Source organism: Euwallacea similis, chromosome 15, assembly GCF_039881205.1.
Source record: "Euwallacea similis isolate ESF13 chromosome 15, ESF131.1, whole genome shotgun sequence".
Classification (NCBI taxonomy): Eukaryota; Metazoa; Arthropoda; class Insecta; order Coleoptera; family Curculionidae; genus Euwallacea; species Euwallacea similis.
Genome location: NC_089623.1, coordinates 116,574 through 135,251, shown reverse-complemented (window position 1 = coordinate 135,251; position 18,678 = coordinate 116,574). Strand labels below are relative to the sequence as shown.

Sequence of the window (18,678 nt, the reverse complement as noted above, 5' to 3'; positions counted from 1 at the left end):
GTAATTGAGAATCCCAGTCTGATTGTTGACTATTTTTGTGAGCAGTTAATTTTCAGAAAGACAAATTGAACTAAATTAAATGTTACAAAGAAATCCTGGTCCGATTTTTACATTTGTAGGAGGGAGGTAAAATCTACGCTATCATTCAGAAAAAATGTTTAATAAACATTAAACAAAGGACTTCGATATAATAGTACATTTTCAATATACAAGTACCAAGAGCATTTATTCTTTTCTTCAGCAAATTTTCCTTCCAAAAATCCTGACAATCCTTCAACTGTATTTGAAAGATGTTCTCCGTGACAAGAAACAATATCTTTGTTGTCGGGGAAACTCTGGAGCTCTTTATTTAACATGATCTCTTCAAAAAATTTAGGAGATTTATATTTATTCTGCTTAAACTCTTTTGCCAAATATTTGTTAAATCTTTCACGAAAAAAACCATCAACAAGTTTTAGGGCTGCAAAGCTATATATGAACATTATGCATAAAAACACGAAGCAACGAATATAAAAGGATAGCATATTGTCTTTGTTAGAGTTTGAGGAAAAATTTACCTCTCATTCGAGAAAATATATCTGTAGTAAGCAGCATCTAGGACTTCTTTTACATGGGGCCAAGTTACCATACTTAACCAAATTAGAGCATTGCCCAGTATGAAGAATTTAAGGTTGTCTATTCCTGCTTCTGATGTTAGCCACTGGGAAAATGTTCTTTCTTCGATTTCTTGTTGTTCTTGAACTGTATTGTTGTTTGGTACTAACAGCTGTGTTTTATTGAGTTTAGAGGGCTTCAGATTCAATGATGATTTCTCGACATATGATTTTCCTTTATGTTTCATATCTGCATTTTTGCACTATCTAGAGTTGAGTTTCAGACAGTTATTTCAAATCTTTCTCAAAGGTTTAAAGAAATGCTTATATCAAATCATAAATAGTTACTGACGATGTGTGTGCTCTATAAACTGCGTTAAAGTTATCGTTACTGTGTTATATGGTTTCCAAATTCAATAAGCATTATCCGATTTACATAAATCCAATTTGAATTTATAACATTATCCTCGATTTTTAGACAAACTTCGTAAAGTAGAACATAAGGCTGACATTGAGAGATAGTTTTCCTTTTAAACATATATTTAATTTAAGACAGCTTTATATTTAAACGAATAACGTCAATATGTGGCATGACTTTTCAAATCCCGAAATTGCTATACATCACTTGGATGAATATGTGATTGAATATCCACGTTATTTATTATTTCTTCCGATTATGATATACTTTAGGAAAAAAAATACTTCCATAAAGGTTTAAGAATCTGAGAATTTTGTTCGCATGTGCTAGCTCATGAAGGTTCAAAATCTCATCGTTTGTTTTTTTATAAAAGTCCCTGACTACATCACCTTTTGCATTAGAGGGTTCTACCTACTACTCTTTTTCTAGGATTTCTAATAAATTACAATGCTTCTTCGAATTAAAATGTATCTTTTTTTGCATATCACAAAATTTAAATAGTTAATAGTCTAATATTTTTTCCTTCTCTTTCATCTTCCTAGGAATGTTCCAGCTAGATAATCAAGTTCAAGCAAAGTTATTCTAATCTTCGTGTTTAAATTTCTCGAATAAGATTTAATTTCCATTTATTTTCTACACTTTTTCAGCTGAATGTTTGTTCTTTATATAATTATTTAAAAGCTTCTTATCCAAGAAATTAAATTATTTCTATTCTTTAAGTTCTTTAAGAATTCTCAAGATTCTTTTATTATCTAAGTTAGATTGCTTCCTTCTTTATTGCAATATAAAACTCAGCTTCTGGGGGAATTTCAATTATTTATCACTGTTATATTCCGATTTTTTTTACCTAGTATTTTATCTTTATTCCTCATTAAGTGTAAAAATTAGGTAGGTACGTACTTGTATTTTCCTCTTTTTCAATCTAACTTTAATATCTAACCAAGAGACCTTAATAGTGAACTTTATTCACAGATTATTATCTTTTTGTCGAATCTTCTATTTCTTCCAAATTCTCACTTTCTTCTTTTCATCTATTCCCACATAGTTTTAAATTAGTCGACCATTTTAACAATATTAAACGAACATAATACAAACGAAACTCCTCTATTTAAGTTTTTTGTTCTATTTTAAATTATAACAGAAACTGAAGAGCAATGGGAAACTAACTAACATACCTGCACACTATATGGATTCAAAAAGCTTTTAAAAGTATTCACAGTAATTGGCAACGCAGTATTTAGCGTATACCATATGGAAAAAAAACCGTGAAAAAGAAAAAAAACTGAGGAGGTGTTAGTACACCAAAGAAAGAAGTTGCTAACTTTCTTGGACTCTCGGTTCATTTTAGATCAAAATAAAAGATAGATAAAAGGCAAAGCAAGAAGCACTTTAGGGGATAATGTAATGAAATAAAGAATGTGAGAAAAAAACTGTAAAAAGTTACACAAGTGTTTTGAAGTTGTAAAATAAAATATCTTTCAATTTGATTTCGAATTAATTTATTTTATTCTCGACTCTTTGGTTCTCAACTGAGGAAAAATAAAATTGTTTACAAAAAATACATTTTCAACGTTACGCAAAATTACCATATTCTTAACGAGCATAAACGAGGAAAACTTAAGGTTGTGTGTTTAGCTACATCTACGTATTTGTACAATATATTATTTATAATTCTGAAAGCGTATGCTTAAAAATCACAAAAATCTGTAATAAAACAATTAATATTACATCGAAAAATTGCACGTGAAAGTTAAAACACCATTATGAAAAGGTGGCTAGATAGGATGAAATCCCTAGACTTTTCTATCTATCCACCGGCTTAAAAACATTCAAAACTGCACAGTATTAAAACAAGCTAACCAATTATTGTTGCCTAAACATTCATATAGTTAATAATAATTAATTTGCTAAAATGTAACTATATACTTTGACATATCAGTTATATTCCTTTTACAAAATAACCACACGACATTATACTATTCAGGCAAAAATTTAGAATGTAATTTGATTTTGGTAGTGCCGTCTTACTGAAGTTTCATACTAAGTTGATGTTTGTTTTATTCTAAATCAGTTATGACCCTGAATTAAACAAATTAACCTTAAAATCGTCAGAGTTCTAACTGATTTATAGCAGTAATGACATTATTTGGTTTCACTTTTGTATAAGTTCTACGTAACGGTATCTCTCTATACAACGATTCAAAGTTATTGTTAACATTGAACATATCTTACATTGACTATTTCTAACGAATTTGATTGGTATATTAATCGATATAACTTTGATGACTTGAATATCACTACGCCTTATTAGAGTTTGTTTTAATTGTAACGTTTCGTAAAGGTTCTTAATAAAGATATTAGGGCCAATTTACCGAGGTGTTGGCAAAAATTTTGACGGCTTTAACAGTCAAAAGGTTGTCAAAACTGCGTTCAATTAAACCAGGAAATTCAAAAGAATAGGGGCCTTTCCTCAAAGATATAGCTTTAGTTAGATAGCTTTAATCACATACGTGGAGCAGGAAAAGTTAAAATTATCACAAATTTCTTTACAAATTAGGTTTTAGATGGTAATCTCTGCAACAAAGGAGTATTTATTTACAACAGAGGTCTATGTTAGATCTATAAATTCCCTTCAGTTGTTATTCCGTGAAAGGCCAATTGATGGGAAGTTTGAGCAAGTTCCGCATTACGAGGAAAGGAAAGATTCATAATTCTCTTCATTTAGTATATCAGTGAATTCTAATAAAAGATTTGCAAATTCATCTAATTCGGTGCCTATACATGGAAATTGCAATAAACAGACCATTCAAGCTTGACCTCTTACGATCCTCACTATCATCGGTGCAAACGAAAAGTTGAGAGATTCTTATCACCGTCGAAACTGCACACACACTCACTATATTAGGTAATAATTGGCATCTGGCTACAATGCCTCACTTCTAAGCACAAATATCTAGGTAAGGAGATACAGCTAAAGTTTTCAATTCTCAGCATTGCTTTTTCCACAGTCTTCAGTAGATTTAATCCTTTTTACAACTATACAAACAGGTCCCCGTACGATTCTTAATAAGTCTATTATTTCGCTAGTGTTCAAGTGTTCTACGTTTTCGTCATTCACCTGAAAAAGAGAATATTTTGAATTTAAAAAAATGGCAATTTTTTCAATGTAAGAGTGTCTCTATGACAAAATAAGAATAGATTGGTTTTGCATGATGAGTTAATAATTTCCTGAAATAATATTTAGGTTATAGTTCAAGTTTTTAAAATTACAAAGGTGATGCTGAAATAGAAGTTCAGTAAATTGTTAAAATTTTTTTGAATAAGTAGTGATTTAGTGAGGAAAAATTTCCTTGTCCTTTGAGTGTAAGGAGAAAATATGAATGTCGACATCTTGTATGTCTGTTCTAATCGTGGCATTAGTCATTTGATTTCATGAATGCATAAACAGTTTTCTCTTTGCTAAATTTCTAAATTTGTTACAAGCCACCCGAAAACTGATTTCGATCCTATTAACCCTCATCAATTTATTTAGAAACATTTTCTGCTTCTATGTTACCGACTGAACAGGAAATTTAAGCATGTTTTAGGATATTCCACCATCTTTCAATAGTGAGAGTTGTTGCTTTAGTGTGAGATTTGTAAAAAAGAAAACTTTAGTTCTTTTCAGTGTTCAAACGCATGGATAAGCAAATCTTTAGATAAAATCATAAGATTTTTCAAAACCAAATTTCCTGCTTCTTGTTACAACTTTATAACTGTCTTTATCCAACTATTCGCAAAAAAGCTTTAAAATTCAATGAAGACCTACTTTAAGAATACGATCTCCAGGCTTAATCCTGCCATCTTTAGCAGCTACCGAGTCAGCATATACGGCACTGACGTACGTGACACCAGCGGCACCTTGAAGACTAAACCCTAATCGGCTGTTCCAGCCCTTATTCAGTTCTATGGCAAGAATCTGAAAAGAAGAAAAACAATTATTTCAGAAAAAGTTAGTTATTATGTGGTATATTATACTTATAGTAACTTCGAAAAGAAGAAATAGAAGAGCGCGTGTTCTTTGGCCACTTCTCAGATATACCAAATTTCAGGAATAATTTAGATAAGATATAAAGATGTTACTTGGGTAACTCACCTCGAAATCTTCCTTCATAGCGCCTATTCTCTCACTTTCAGTCTTATTTTCAGTTTTGTCCGCGTATTTACTAGAGCTAGAGTCTTTTTTTAGAATTCCTTTTTTCCGCTTAATCGTGTCAGTCTCTTCTTTGTGGGTTTGTTGGCTACTCTTGGAAGCGCTCGAACTGCTCCTTCCATCGCTTTCGACGCACGGCGGATGCGCTGATTGATAAGCTGGATTCTTATGACTGAAATAAGTTTTGTCATTAGTCATTTCCAGAACAATATTTTATTCATAAGGGATGTTTCTTCAAAATTATAAATTCATACAATATTTGAGCACTTACCTAAATTTTATGGAAGAGTTATCTAGAGGAATATGAGGCATGCTCGCCGGTTCTTTGGGATAATTATCTGCGGTGTCTAGTTCTGGAATATTACCATCCTCAGTTCCTAAATTTCAAAGCGAAGACATAAAAATACATCCCTTCACTGAAGAATAACCAAAAGTAATGAATGTGTTTACTTCAAGGCGAAAATTAAGCGCAAAACATCTAATAAATATTTAATTACACAGAAATTACTCAGCCTTGACTGAAATTGGTTTATAATAATTGCAGTTATTATCCTATGTTTCTAAAATTTGCTCAAACGATGACTTCTTCTAAAACCAAATATTAATACCTCTGTTCTCTACTGCTTCAGTCATGTTAACATTTCAAACTGTACACAATCACTATTTACCACACACAATAGAATTATATTTAGTTACCAAATACCTAATGGTATTTTGCCAAAAGTATTGCAGTCTGACATTATATTACATTACATCATCGCGTAAGCGTGATCGATCGATTTATCTAGTAAATTAATAGAAACCTGATTTCTTTTTTGCCGCAAATTCGATAAGATACTTCAAAACTATCGTAGTGATTTGATTGAATAGTTTTGTCGCGGATATTTGCTAGATAAAAAGATATTCTGGAAGATATACTATATGGTGAAAAAACGAATTCACTTTAAAAAATCAGTATTAGCGCTAATTTGTAGAACTTCTTGCAAATGTTTAAAGAACATAATTTTAATGGACATAATTCAATCGAAAATTGCCATTTTTAAATTAGTTTGAACTTTACCTTCCAACTATACTTTGCGAAGAAAAAAATTCACCCTTAAGGTATTATTAAATTCACTAGACGTAACTTCACTCTACTTCGTAAGTTCAATATTAAATTCACCATCTTAGTTTCCATACTAACCTAAGGTATAAGTGAGGTTTGGTGCATCCAGAAGCTCTGGATCTAAGTTATTCAGTTCGTAGGCGTTGTGGGCAAGTGAAAAATTGAATTTGGGCTTTCTAGCTGCTACTGGTGTTTGGTTTGGATTGTAGAGATCTAAGGAATTTGGCCTGAAAAAGAATTAAAAAAATTGTATGTGGTATTATAAATTGATGAGTACATTCAAGGTTTGCAGCAACCGAGTGATAATTGCTTTTTACTTGACAGCTTAATTCAGCTGTTAATTTGATCATGTAAAGATTAGAGATTCCAAATTGCAACTTTCCTTCGTATGATACTTTACCACTTAAAATCAGCCTGCTACAGCGAAATGTAATTGCTGTAATAAAGTGTCGCAGTGTTACTGTTTCCTGAATGCACCCATTACGTATCTAGTTAAAGCCTATTGCAACATTGGTAAAACAATTCTTGTATTTTTGCATAAACAGTAATTAAGGCACTTTTTATAAATTTCGTCTTGATATTGAAATTGCCGACTTACGATTAGTTAAAGGGTATTAATATTTTAAACAATGCTAAAAGTTCGGGTTAGTTAGTTGTAGTTTTAGTTTGTTCGTGCGACCGTATTCCTGTTGGTTTGCACAAAGTTAATTCATAACATTAAATGTAAGCAAAAATATACACGTCAGAACAGTCTAAAGATGTTTTTATAAATAGATTGAAGTTCTCAAATTAATTAGAAAATAAATTTATACACTTACAGTGTTATAAAGTGTGTAATATACAATAATATTGAGCTTTTTTTAATAGGTTTCTAAATTATATTGATTTATTCATAATTATCATATCAATAAATTATCATATTAATAAATTATCGGTTTTATGATTTTTTTTTAATATTCTTAGAATTTTCTGATGTGTGTAGTATTAAGAGTAAATGTTCCATGAAAGGACGGATAATGGAATAGGAATTATATGCAGAATTAACTTTTTCTGAGTGTAAGAAAACTGAAATTAAACATACCCTTCCATTTACAGTAAAATATACCAATTACTCTATTTTTACCCTTGAAGGACTCAAAACGAACTTTTCATTATATAACTAGGAAAACTAGTTATTTTTCACTCAGTTAGGTGCACTGAATTAAAGAGAAACCTTTTATTTAAATAATAATAAATAACTCTCTTTCTTTTTGTCATAGAAAAAGCTTGCAAGATTGTATTTACGGTATTCTTGGTTATTCACCTGAAAAGGTAATTCAACGAAACTTTATAAAGTCGATTTTCGTTACAAAAAACTTACTTAATACTTGTTAGAATCTATTAACGAAAAGTTTGACACACGAAAATTTCACACCCTGTGTAGAGGTATAAATCCTTTGTTTGGATTTATAATTTTTGATATGAATTGAAATTTTATTTAGTTTATAACTTTGATGCTAATTTTCAACAATGACCTAATATGTTCGAATTAGTTTGATTTGAACTCATAACAAGAAAAATATCTTTCTACATATATCACTAATTTTCCTCGCAGTAGTCTTATTGGGTTTATATTTTTCGAAATATTAGAAAAACTTGGACTATTCCGAAATTTTTCATCGATTTCAGTCTCATTTCATAGAATACTTTACACCTTTTTCTATAGTGAGTAAACTCGTTTTGTTAAGACGTATCTTTTTTGTAATTTTTAAAATAATTCTGGACCTACTTCCACACGAAGAAAAATAATTTTTTTGGTAACAGATATTCCTCACAGAGGTCTCGTGCAACCAGAAGATTTTCGATAAACTTTTGATACATCTTTTCTCCTTTCTAGTCATTTAAGTTTGTAATAAATTTCTTGTTTTCCTCCGTGGTGAAAACTTTTGTAACAAATTTTGCTTTCCAGGATTTTTTATTATTAACGAATGACAACTTTATTACAAAGTTTTTATAATTTTCTTGACACATTCTAAATCCAAATTTATTTAGAATTGTAATATTTTTTCAAGGAGCCAAGATTCAACTTCGTAGTTGTACAATACTTTTTCTAGTAGAACTGATGGCATTTGAAAATACTGAAATTTTTAGGTGATTGCAACTTAAGTGGGTCTAATCTAAAACTATACGGAATTCTGAGTTAAAAAAAACAATTATAAATCTTTTCAATTTCCTTAATACTAATAGTTTTATGGAAGTACTGAAATTTTTTATTAAAAGAGATAAGTTACCAAGCAGACCCTCTTGAATTCTAAAAAGATTAAAATTCTATTACAATATTTTGCCAATTTTGATAGTACTTATTGAGTCTTCTGGAACTATTGAAATAACTTGGTGCGTCTGATTAAAGTGATAAGGTCTGATAAGGTGAATATCTTTTGATTGTTTTCTGGAAAAGCAAGTAGAATATATTTCGAAACCAAAACTCTGCAGAATTTTTCATTTTCTAACAAACAAAATTTCAGTTATTGCAGTTCTGTTAATGTAATCTGTAATGTTCTTCAAGAGTTATATTACTAAAAGTTTTATTTTGTCATATGAACCAGCGAGGTGCTATTTTATAGCCTGAAACTTTACAAAATTTGAACTGGATAAAAAGCCAGCACACTATTTCTTATATGTAAAATCCAGATGCCTCAAAAAATTCTTATGACCAATCAAGATACCTGTAAAGTTTAGGTTGCTTTTTAAATTTCGTGTATTTTTGCACTCCAAATGAAATTTTCAAAAGGCTCCGGCCACATAATGCCTAGACATGACATAATTATCACCTCTAAGTATCATATCATATCATATGAAAATATAATTTGAAACCTTTAAACTTTGAATCATTCAATATAATTTGCATTTCGAAGAATTGCATCACACTGAGAAATTATAACCAACTCCTTTGCAGACGGTTCAATATTGCAATCACGACAATCATCATACAAGGGGATGGTCAACATATTATGTTCCAAGAAAATTAGTAATATCTACCTCAGATACCTATAGTCTTGTAACGAACGTAAAGGAACTTCATATTACTTGAAATTTTCGACAACGACAGATTATCTGATAGCACGATGAACATCATCACAAAACATCACAACCCCGTAACAAACACTAAACCTCCAAAATCTCAGAAAGGAGGAAACAGAAAGGTCGTGAAGACGTCACTAGTCCCAAGCATGACATATCCTACGCCAGAGGTGGGGGATATATTGAATTTCCAGTTATAAAAGTTGGTAACACTCGGAAAGTTCTCGATAATTTCCCATTTGTCAACTTTAAAATTACATTATTTTGCTTCTTATTCTTTTGTTGGATATTGTAAATATCTATACTAAGTGATAATAACACCAAATGAACTTGCTCACGTTTTACTTGAAATAAGACTGTTTAAGAAGTTTGTTGTACATTTGTAGCCGTATTCAAAATAATTATTATTACGCAATTTGTAACTCTATCAGATTATCTTATTAAAATTAGGTAGTTGTTGGCTACAAACTACTAATAATTATATTAACATCACAAAAAACGATACATACTCGTACCTTGACGGCCTCTCCATATCGTCACTGTCCACAATAAATAAAGAGCTGAACGACTCCTCATCAAAGTTTTTGCATTTCAGCATGCCTTCGTGAAATTGTTCCTCAGGGATGATATATTTAGTCCCGGACTCCTGAGAGGCATCACTGGGGTGGTTTTGTCTCCGCAAGCGTCTCGGAGAGGAAGTGGGAGATAGGGATCTTCTAGCTGCAACTTGCTGGTGGCCTGGAAGCAGCTTTCGGACGGCAATGTCATTTAACATGTCTACTGCTTCTTGTCTGCGATACACAAAAATTCAATTTAATTAAGCTGATGAAGTATTGATAAAATTTATCACCTTAAATTGGCTTTCTTTGAAAATGACGTCCGAGGGGTCACTTCTGTAGGACTTAGGGTGGACACGGGGGTTTGAGGTGTGTCCCTGTATAAGCGTAATTTGACTTGGTCTCCGCATTGCCTGAGATATTGCACTGCCTGCTCATGAGTCATAGGGTATATTTCTACATCATTCACCTAAACATTTTTCAATTAAAACTCTTTTTAACAAAATATACTGAGGACTTACAGCAATAATTCTATCACCAGCTTTAATGCGCCCATCAGTGAGAGCTGGCTCTCTCACCAAAGCCCTCACATAGTGACCCAATGCACTTTCATCCTCCTTTCGGAGAGTGAAACCCAGGGAGCCTTGGATTTTCGTAAGCGTCACTTCAAATTCCTGAAAATGTTTAATTCAGGTCCGTTCTAACTAGTATTAGTACTAATTTACCCCATTGAAGTATTCATCTTCCGGCGAGTTACCATAATAATTATTGGAAGATAAGTTTAGGCTATTTGGCGGCTCCCTTCGGGTAGGAGGAGGAGGAGGAACTTCAGAGACAGGACTCACACAATTAAGTACGTCAGGAGGTGGCCTGCACACTTTCAACTCCACTTGATTGGTAGCCGTTCGAAGCACTTCCAGAGCTTCCTATAATGGAGTAGATGCTTTAAAGATGGTAAAAACAAAAACGAAACATATATAATTTCATTCATGACAGTGATGGAGAAGAAGAAATAGATTTTTATAGAACTCTCTCCTGGATTCATTTAAATACGAAGATTACCTACATAATTTGTTAAACCAGTCAGTGGGACCCCATTGGCTTCCAACAGTAAATCACCAACATTCAAAACCCCACAAGTCGATGCTGGTTGGTGGGGGAAAAGCCTTTTAATCCGCACTAACCCGGGCCACGATCCGCCACTTTCTATGCCCCCAGTCACGCTTAAGCCTAACCCCCTGGAGCCTTTGGTCAGCTTTACCGTGAAGGTGCTTTCTGGAATAAAAATTTAGAAGAAATTATACATAGTTAAATGAACTAAAAAACTTATAAAAGGAGATATGATAGAACTAATGATGAAATTATGAGATATAGATATAGGTAACTCTAACCAAAATCTCTAAACAATAGATGTTTTAAGCAAAAAAAAAAAAAATTATGTAAGCCGAGATCATAAAAATTTCATGAAAAGTTTTTGGGCAATTTTGGTTCGCATGTATCGATGACATATTGTGTCAAACTTAAAAACGAAACAAGTAAAAGAATAGTAATGAGATATATCATTTAAAGTGAAAATGTTGTAATGGATCAAGAAGACAAGTTTATATTTTTCATGGATATCAAAAAAGGCTTATATGTGTACATATATTGAAAAAGAAAGTGGTAAATAACGTATTTTGGGATACGTCAAATAAAATACTCTCAAAAGAAGTCTTAAAATTTTTTACTTCAAATTCAAAGAGCTCCTAAGCTATGGTTAATTATTAATAGAATTCACCATAATTTTGATATTTTTTAGATGATAAAGGTCACCATAAAAATCATCTTCTGAGCTCTCAATTATATAAAGTTTTCCCAATCTTGAAAACTTCTTTTTAATGAATTTAATTTCTACTTCTTCACCAGCGATATTTTTCTTGAATAATCTGATGGAGCAGATAATGAATGAAAAACTACCATTACTTTAGAACCATGCGATCCGAATCTAAACATCCGAAAATCAAGAATTCTGATTTCACAATTAAGTTCATTTATCAATTTTGTCAATACCCAAGGACTGAACGATAATTTCACAACTTGCAAGATAAAAATTATGGATTTTGCACTGAAAGAGATTACACATCAATAAGAAAAACTTACAAACTCAAGGCACATCTGAAATACGCGAGAAATCTGAAAAGTTATAAACTTAAACAATCGGGGTTCCATGTACAGTTCGAATATTTCAAATGACATTCCTTGAAAAAAAAAAAGGATACTTGGAAAAGAATGATGGAAAAATTGAGACTTATGAGGTTCTAATTTCCCGGTCCTCAACTCTGCGAAGAGATACTCATGGAAAATGACGTAGAACATATTTCGAAAAATGGAAGATAAAAAATCACTAGAATTTTTCGCATAAGGCAGAGCTGTTAAGGAATTACGAAGTTCACTCTAAAAAGAGGCATGTAACCAATTTTTCAATAGTTGATAGAGATCTCATTTACGGACTGAAGGAAATCACTCTTAGAATTTGTCACTGACCAAAAATTCCTGAAGTGAAAGGAAAGCTGGGAGAATGAGAATTAGGAATGAGGAAAACTCCAATTGATCCATATTGTATATCTCCGCAATTCATCACTGTCAAACAGAATAAGGTATCCTGTATAACAGTATCCGCAAATATAGGTGACCTAAGCCTTAGCCTATTTGGAATTCCAAAAGTATTAAGTAGTTAAAATTAAGGAACACTGCATTGATGGTGACTTATGATTAGGATAATGTGTGTGTTTCAATATTTGTTGAATAGCTGAATAAATTATAAAATTTAGTTGTGTTGTTGAAATTACATGTTTCCAGGATACGATGTACACATATGTACGATTTTCTAAAGAACTTTTTCCTATACTGGGTGCCCCACCGGGAACCGCCATTTGATGTTTTGGCAAAAACTACGAATAGAAGTTACGAAATTTTAATATTTTGGTAAGAGCCTTGGGGCGACCTCATCTAAAATATTTTCAATGGCGTTACACTTCCGGTTTCGGAAAGTTTCGGAAGTCTATACATCCTTGTTTATTTGAAATGGAACACTGTATATATTATTACATTGTTGGGTTCTATGTTCAATTTTAATATAAATTTATGAATATGTTAGCTTTCTTACAATTAATAGTTCTCAAGATGAATACAATTGAATATTGAAAGTGACAGATACAGATGTCTGTAGAATAGCAAATTGTTAACAAACTGAAAGGTATTTTATAACTCTTTTTGACACAATATCATAGAAAGTGTATATTTTAGTATTCTGCGAAACTTTGTCTAATATTTTTGATAGAATGTCTATGAAAACAAAGACAACTTGGACATTAAAAAATAGTCAAAACTTAAAAGTTTTAAACGGAAACCAACTATGGAGCACTAAAAAGTTATCTATATGTCTAAAAAACTCTGAAAATTCATCTGGCAATCTTTATTATAGATGTATTATTCCGATGGTATAAAACTGGCAATCAAAACCTTTTTATTCGTTGAAAATGCTTTATGGAAACAAGGTAACTGATTAGCATACTTTGGTACGGTTTGACCGAGGAGAAAGAAAGGAGTGTTTGAGATTTTACTTTAGAAGCTCATGTTTCAAAGTAAATATTAGGTTAGGTTTTTTCCTCAAGAAATGGCAATTGTATTCGGTACTGGAAACTTTTACGAGTATAAGAAGCTCATGTCTAAAGTTGTCAAAAGCCATTTCATACTCTATAAAGCATGCGAATGCACTAATAGCGTGTGTACAAAAAAACGTCTTTTCTCAGCCCAAATAAGTTAATAACCAATCTTTTCGGTGTTGCACACAGGAATGATTAAAATATCATTGTAGTAGTGAGTTAAATACTCACCGGGTGTAATAAAAGGATAGCACGAATGTGCCTCTAAATGGTGATGACACTGCTCCATGTCGTGATCCGGCAATGGGGGCGGATATTCTTCTTCAGGTGATCTTTCCGAACCGTACCCTTGGTCTTGCAGCTGAGACGTTTGTCCATCCGAGAATTTCCAGTGTAGGGGAGCTCCATCACCCAACGGAGGAAGTCTTTCACTCTAAATTGAAATTCACAGATAATGTTTTGACTTAAAACATTAGCACTGATTTCTTTAATAAATAAGAATAACTTCAAAAAGTAAAAAGGGATTAAGCTGTTAATAATTTCGATGTTTCACCCCTTCATACAGGATGTTGCAACACGACGATTCTGTAGTAGTCTTAGTCATCGTTGACAAGTCTGAGAGATTACTTCGCTCATTGATAATGTTCACAGGAGAGATAGGCAAAATATCAAAACAAAATTTTCTTGGACCACGACTACAAAACCCGGAAAATATATGAGAACAGAATTGACCGGCCGCGAAAACCTTCACGGTCGATGTTTTGCAAACTTCCAATTAAACTCCAAGATCGTAGCACAAGCAAATTTAAATGGGACAAATCCAAAATAAAATCGTCTCGTTGAATGACGTTTAAAAATTTTTTTAAACTAACTTAAAAAGCAACCTACGCCACTGGCTTTCTTGGAATATCAAGAATGATGAATTTTCTTTTGAAAAGCAGAAAGATACAATAAAAATCTAGGGTTATAAGACGATCTTTAAAAAAACGCAAAGCCTTAACTTAAATTATTAGCGTTGTTAATATTTAAAAAAAAGCATTGCTTGGAAAGATAAAAAGGGATTAGCTTATTAATAATTTGAGCATCGCATATCCTTTATATAAGCTGTGTATAATTTTAGCTTCAAGCTCAGGTGTTTGGCAGAAAATTATTACCCCTGTTGATTTTCAAAGGAAACGGGCCTTTATGGAAATCCCAAGGAAAGGTTTTTAATTTGTCACAACTACTATAAGGTGAGCAGGATTTCATAGACAAAATTCGACTTACATCATCCAACTGATTTTGATGATCATCTTCATAATTATTAGTGCTTGTTGATCCTCTCTCGTCTAAATAACTCGGTAAACTTCCACCACTTCCTTTTCCACTCCCGTCTCCTTGGTGCCTTCCTTTTCCGTTGCAGATGCTTCCACTAGATTGAGACCTTCTTCCTATAAGAATTTTCATATCAAGATTATATTTATCCTTAAAGCCATTTAAAAAAGGAGGACGATTTATTTCATAACTCTCCAAAAAAAAAACATCAAGGGAGTCGAGACACTGACGTCAGCAGGACTCGTCAATTATGCATTTTTTAGAGCCCTCAAGGGAGGCTTAAGACCCTTTTGTGAAAACTACCGGAAGAAGGATATAATTATTATTACAAGGTATGCGACTAAACTGAAGAGGTTTATTTTTATTCCGTGTCTTGGAGAATAGCCATCTCCATTTTAATTCAATTAAAATTTGCAGCTTTATTATTCGGCCATGTGGAAGTTTTCAGCTTGTAATTGTATATTAACTAGTTTATATTATTATTATTTGGTGAATTATTAAAAGTTTATTGACAGAATTGGGCTGCAAATATTGCTATTGCACCAAATAAATACGTAATGAGATTAAAATGTATTTTAACAATAATAATTAGTGTTATCAATTAAACTTAACAAACCATAGCCTTCGTACAACTATAATTAAACCATCACCATTCTATATAAAAATTATTATTCTATTCTTGATCAAATTCAATAGAAATCTAATATTTACTATCATTTATTTACCCAATACTCCAGGAACATTAAGGTCAACAAGACTTGGAAAGCCCATCATCAAATGACCATAAATAATAAAATATTTCTGCTCATAGTTTTAAATTAATTATAACTGCAACCAGCTGCTCTTTCTATCGAAACAAAACAGTTTTGATCTAATTCGTTCATTAATAAATCTTGGGGAATGAAATTATGGTCTAAAATAGTAAATATTTGGAATGATTAAGGATCTATTAAGTTTGAAACTTTTCTAATCGAAAATGTGTAATGAGAGTTATTTTTGTGACCATGTGTAATTTGGTTGGAGGCCAAAAAAACGTTGCTAAAAAAAGAATAATTAACATTAATAGCAAATTGTAGATTTGTACAGGGTGCTTCCTTACATTTAGACTGCTTCTGGTGAGTTTATTATTAGAAATGGGAAACACTTTAAATAAATATAAAATTTGTGACTATCCCTAAATCGCCAGAAAATGTTTGCATTCAAAATGACCAGCAAATTTACATTAGGAAAACAGCGATTACATAGTTGTTCTCAGTCAACCAAATTGGTTTTAATTATCTAATAATAATGCAATTTTGAAATGAAGAAAAGGGGGATATGCTTGAAATGTACTATTTTCTATATCAATTTAGCTTTATAACAACTTTACTTTATTTTCACGGATCTCGTAACTCGTGACATACTAACCACATTTCATGTTCAAAGTTGAAAAATGTTCAGGTTAGTTGGGCAGACATTTAACTCACCTAGCTATGACCATTTTAAATTGCTTTTGACTAACCTGTAGCAGGTAGAATTTCCCCTGGCGGACACACTGAGAAATTTCTACTATCCTCAACCTTAGCATAAATTTCCAAACAAAATGATAAGCTTGATTACCGTTTATGGCCCTTACCTGAAAGTCCTTTTGTTGAATGGCGACTGACGTTTGCTCCCATACCGTCGCTCACATCGCAAGCGCCCTCATTCTCCTTCCGCCTTGAGCTATTTTGCCTCTCCTGTTTCGGCTCTTTATCACGGGCAAAAGTTTTGAAGTTTTTGATCCGGTAGTTGCGATTGGAGATTGGATCTTCCTCAACTTTGGACGAGGAGAGACGACGAACTAGTTGCAGCAAGTCGCAGTTTCTGTTGGACGTTTTTTGATTATGGATGATGGGACCTGAAAATCAATTACATAAACAAAATTAAAATATTATATTTCGAACACACTGTCAAATATTTAAATAAGTGTATTATCTAGAATCTAAGCATGGAAGGTACAAATAATTTTTTTCTAAAATTCGTTAAAAAAATTACAGAATGGTTTCAAAAATCTTTAGGGGTAGTAAATATATAATGTCCGGAAAAGAGAACCCATTTAGGTTTAAGGATCGCTTCTGTAACGTCCAGTTAGAGAACGGCAGCTGTCAGTTAAGAACTAACTGAGAGATAAAATATTTTGATCATAAAGGGTTCAATCACCCTCGCACCTTTGATTTAGCGAGTTCCAAGCAATGCGGATAGCAAAAACGAAAGGAACCCAAAAGATCCAGGTATATTCAGTTGTTCGTTGCTGCCAGTAGAAAATACAAAGACGATGCTTGAACCTAATTAATGAATACGGCAAGAGCCGCTTTACGAGGGCTTCTCAATTATTAACACTTAGCGTTCGGTGCTTAGAACTTACATTCAACTTTCAAACAAAGCTTGTCGAAACCTGATATACATAAGTGCAAGTCGGCGCCGTTTAATGTATACCGGAATGAATTTTCAATTGTTTATCGCTCGTTATCAGAGTCGAGTGTATCAATGGCTGCTTTTGTAAAATCAAGTTGTTCGTCCTTAGTAGAGGAAAAATTAGTTACACCGGGGAATGTGTTTTTAAAAATTTAAATGAGGCAAATTTCTATTCAGTCAATCACGGAAAAGAGTTTATGAAATGGACAATAATATCATCATCTTATTCTGACTTCGAAACAATATGAGCAATTAATTTTTCAATATATGTATAAGAATGACATTAAGTTCATTTAACTATATCTTAGAAAAAAATTGACTTAGACATATTTAAGAAATAATACACATAGTTTCATAAGGTTTGCATCACCTTAATTCTTAGATATTTTAGTATGTAATGCAAAAAATGTATGAAATATTTATTTATCGATTTTGATTAAAAATCCATAACTAATTTAAGTTTCTTGTCCAGCCCAGATATTTCACAAATCCTTTTGACTGATACAGATTACGTTTTCATGATTCCTCTTTTTTAGCTGAGATGATGGTTTCATCCATTCTTGAGGTATCGGACAGTACATGTATCAAACAGAAAAGTCAGCTTTAGGAAAGCATGCATGTTTAGAATCACATCAATCTCAATAATGTGAACGATAATACCTTGGACTAACTAGAGAGATACCTTGGACATGTTATCGAGATTTTCAACCACAACAACAATCCAGTTGGAAACCATGTGCTATGGCATACATTGTGCGCACCTAAACCTTCCCACCTGTGTGCATGCACACTGACGGTTGCGCGCATACACACAGTATAAATTCAATGGACGATTCAATTGCTGCCTCAGCCATAGTCGAGAAACATAAGAGATTACTTCACCTATTGCCTCATCGCATTTAATAATCTCTTCTACAGATGTGACAAAACTGCAGACAACACGTCAGGAACAAATTTTTTGAACTATAGGTTTGAAACGGGGAAAACATTTTAAATTATAATTTTAGTAGTTGTGAATCCCTTCCCAGTTTGGTTTAATAGAATATTAATACTGAGAATTAAAAATCTAAAATAATCATACATAAACGGATAAATTGGTATCCATCTAAAACCGTGCGGTTAGATAGCATTAACTATATTCATTCGAGGTTGATAGGTATATAGTATATTACCACAAGCAGTACGGTAATTTAATATTACCATACGGGGTGAGGACAATAATTGTAAGGTATATAAGTAAAAAATTGATGTGATTGTAGATATATGTACAATGTATGTTTGTGAATGTATTGTATAATATACAGTTTATGAGATTTGAACTAACCTGAACGAAATATCTTGTAGAAGCGGTAAAGCAAA

At 32.3% G+C, this 18,678-nt stretch overlaps 2 protein-coding genes across 4 annotated transcripts in view; both read right to left on the bottom strand.

Annotated features, from left to right (window-relative positions):
• Positions 1–57: 57 nt before the first annotated feature.
• LOC136413726 (uncharacterized) lies at positions 58–991 on the bottom strand. The gene is made up of 2 exons (XM_066397424.1): positions 576–991; positions 58–501 (listed from the first exon to the last, which is right to left on the bottom strand). Exons 1-2 carry the CDS (start codon positions 839–841, stop codon positions 159–161), a joined length of 609 nt encoding a protein of 202 aa, XP_066253521.1. The 5' UTR covers positions 842–991; the 3' UTR covers positions 58–158.
• A 1,502-nt stretch (positions 992–2,493) lies between these two features.
• LOC136413869 (uncharacterized) overlaps positions 2,494–18,678 on the bottom strand; it is a 57,156-nt gene continuing 40,971 nt past the window's right edge. For 2 of the 3 annotated variants that reach the window (XM_066397614.1, XM_066397613.1), the window contains exons 11-23: positions 16,499–16,762; positions 14,836–14,999; positions 13,801–14,002; positions 10,992–11,200; positions 10,651–10,851; positions 10,447–10,599; positions 10,219–10,394; positions 9,878–10,159; positions 6,387–6,535; positions 5,475–5,580; positions 5,147–5,375; positions 4,820–4,969; positions 2,494–4,129 (exon numbers count right to left, since the gene is read on the bottom strand). In XM_066397614.1, the coding sequence (XP_066253711.1) occupies positions 3,992–4,129; positions 4,820–4,969; positions 5,147–5,375; positions 5,475–5,580; positions 6,387–6,535; positions 9,878–10,159; positions 10,219–10,394; positions 10,447–10,599; positions 10,651–10,851; positions 10,992–11,200; positions 13,801–14,002; positions 14,836–14,999; positions 16,499–16,762 (2,423 nt within the window). In that variant the 3' untranslated portion in view covers positions 2,494–3,991. The remainder of the gene's footprint in view (positions 4,130–4,819; positions 4,970–5,146; positions 5,376–5,474; positions 5,581–6,386; positions 6,536–9,877; positions 10,160–10,218; positions 10,395–10,446; positions 10,600–10,650; positions 10,852–10,991; positions 11,201–13,800; positions 14,003–14,835; positions 15,000–16,498; positions 16,763–18,678) is intronic. The other variant, XM_066397615.1, reaches the window with a different exon arrangement.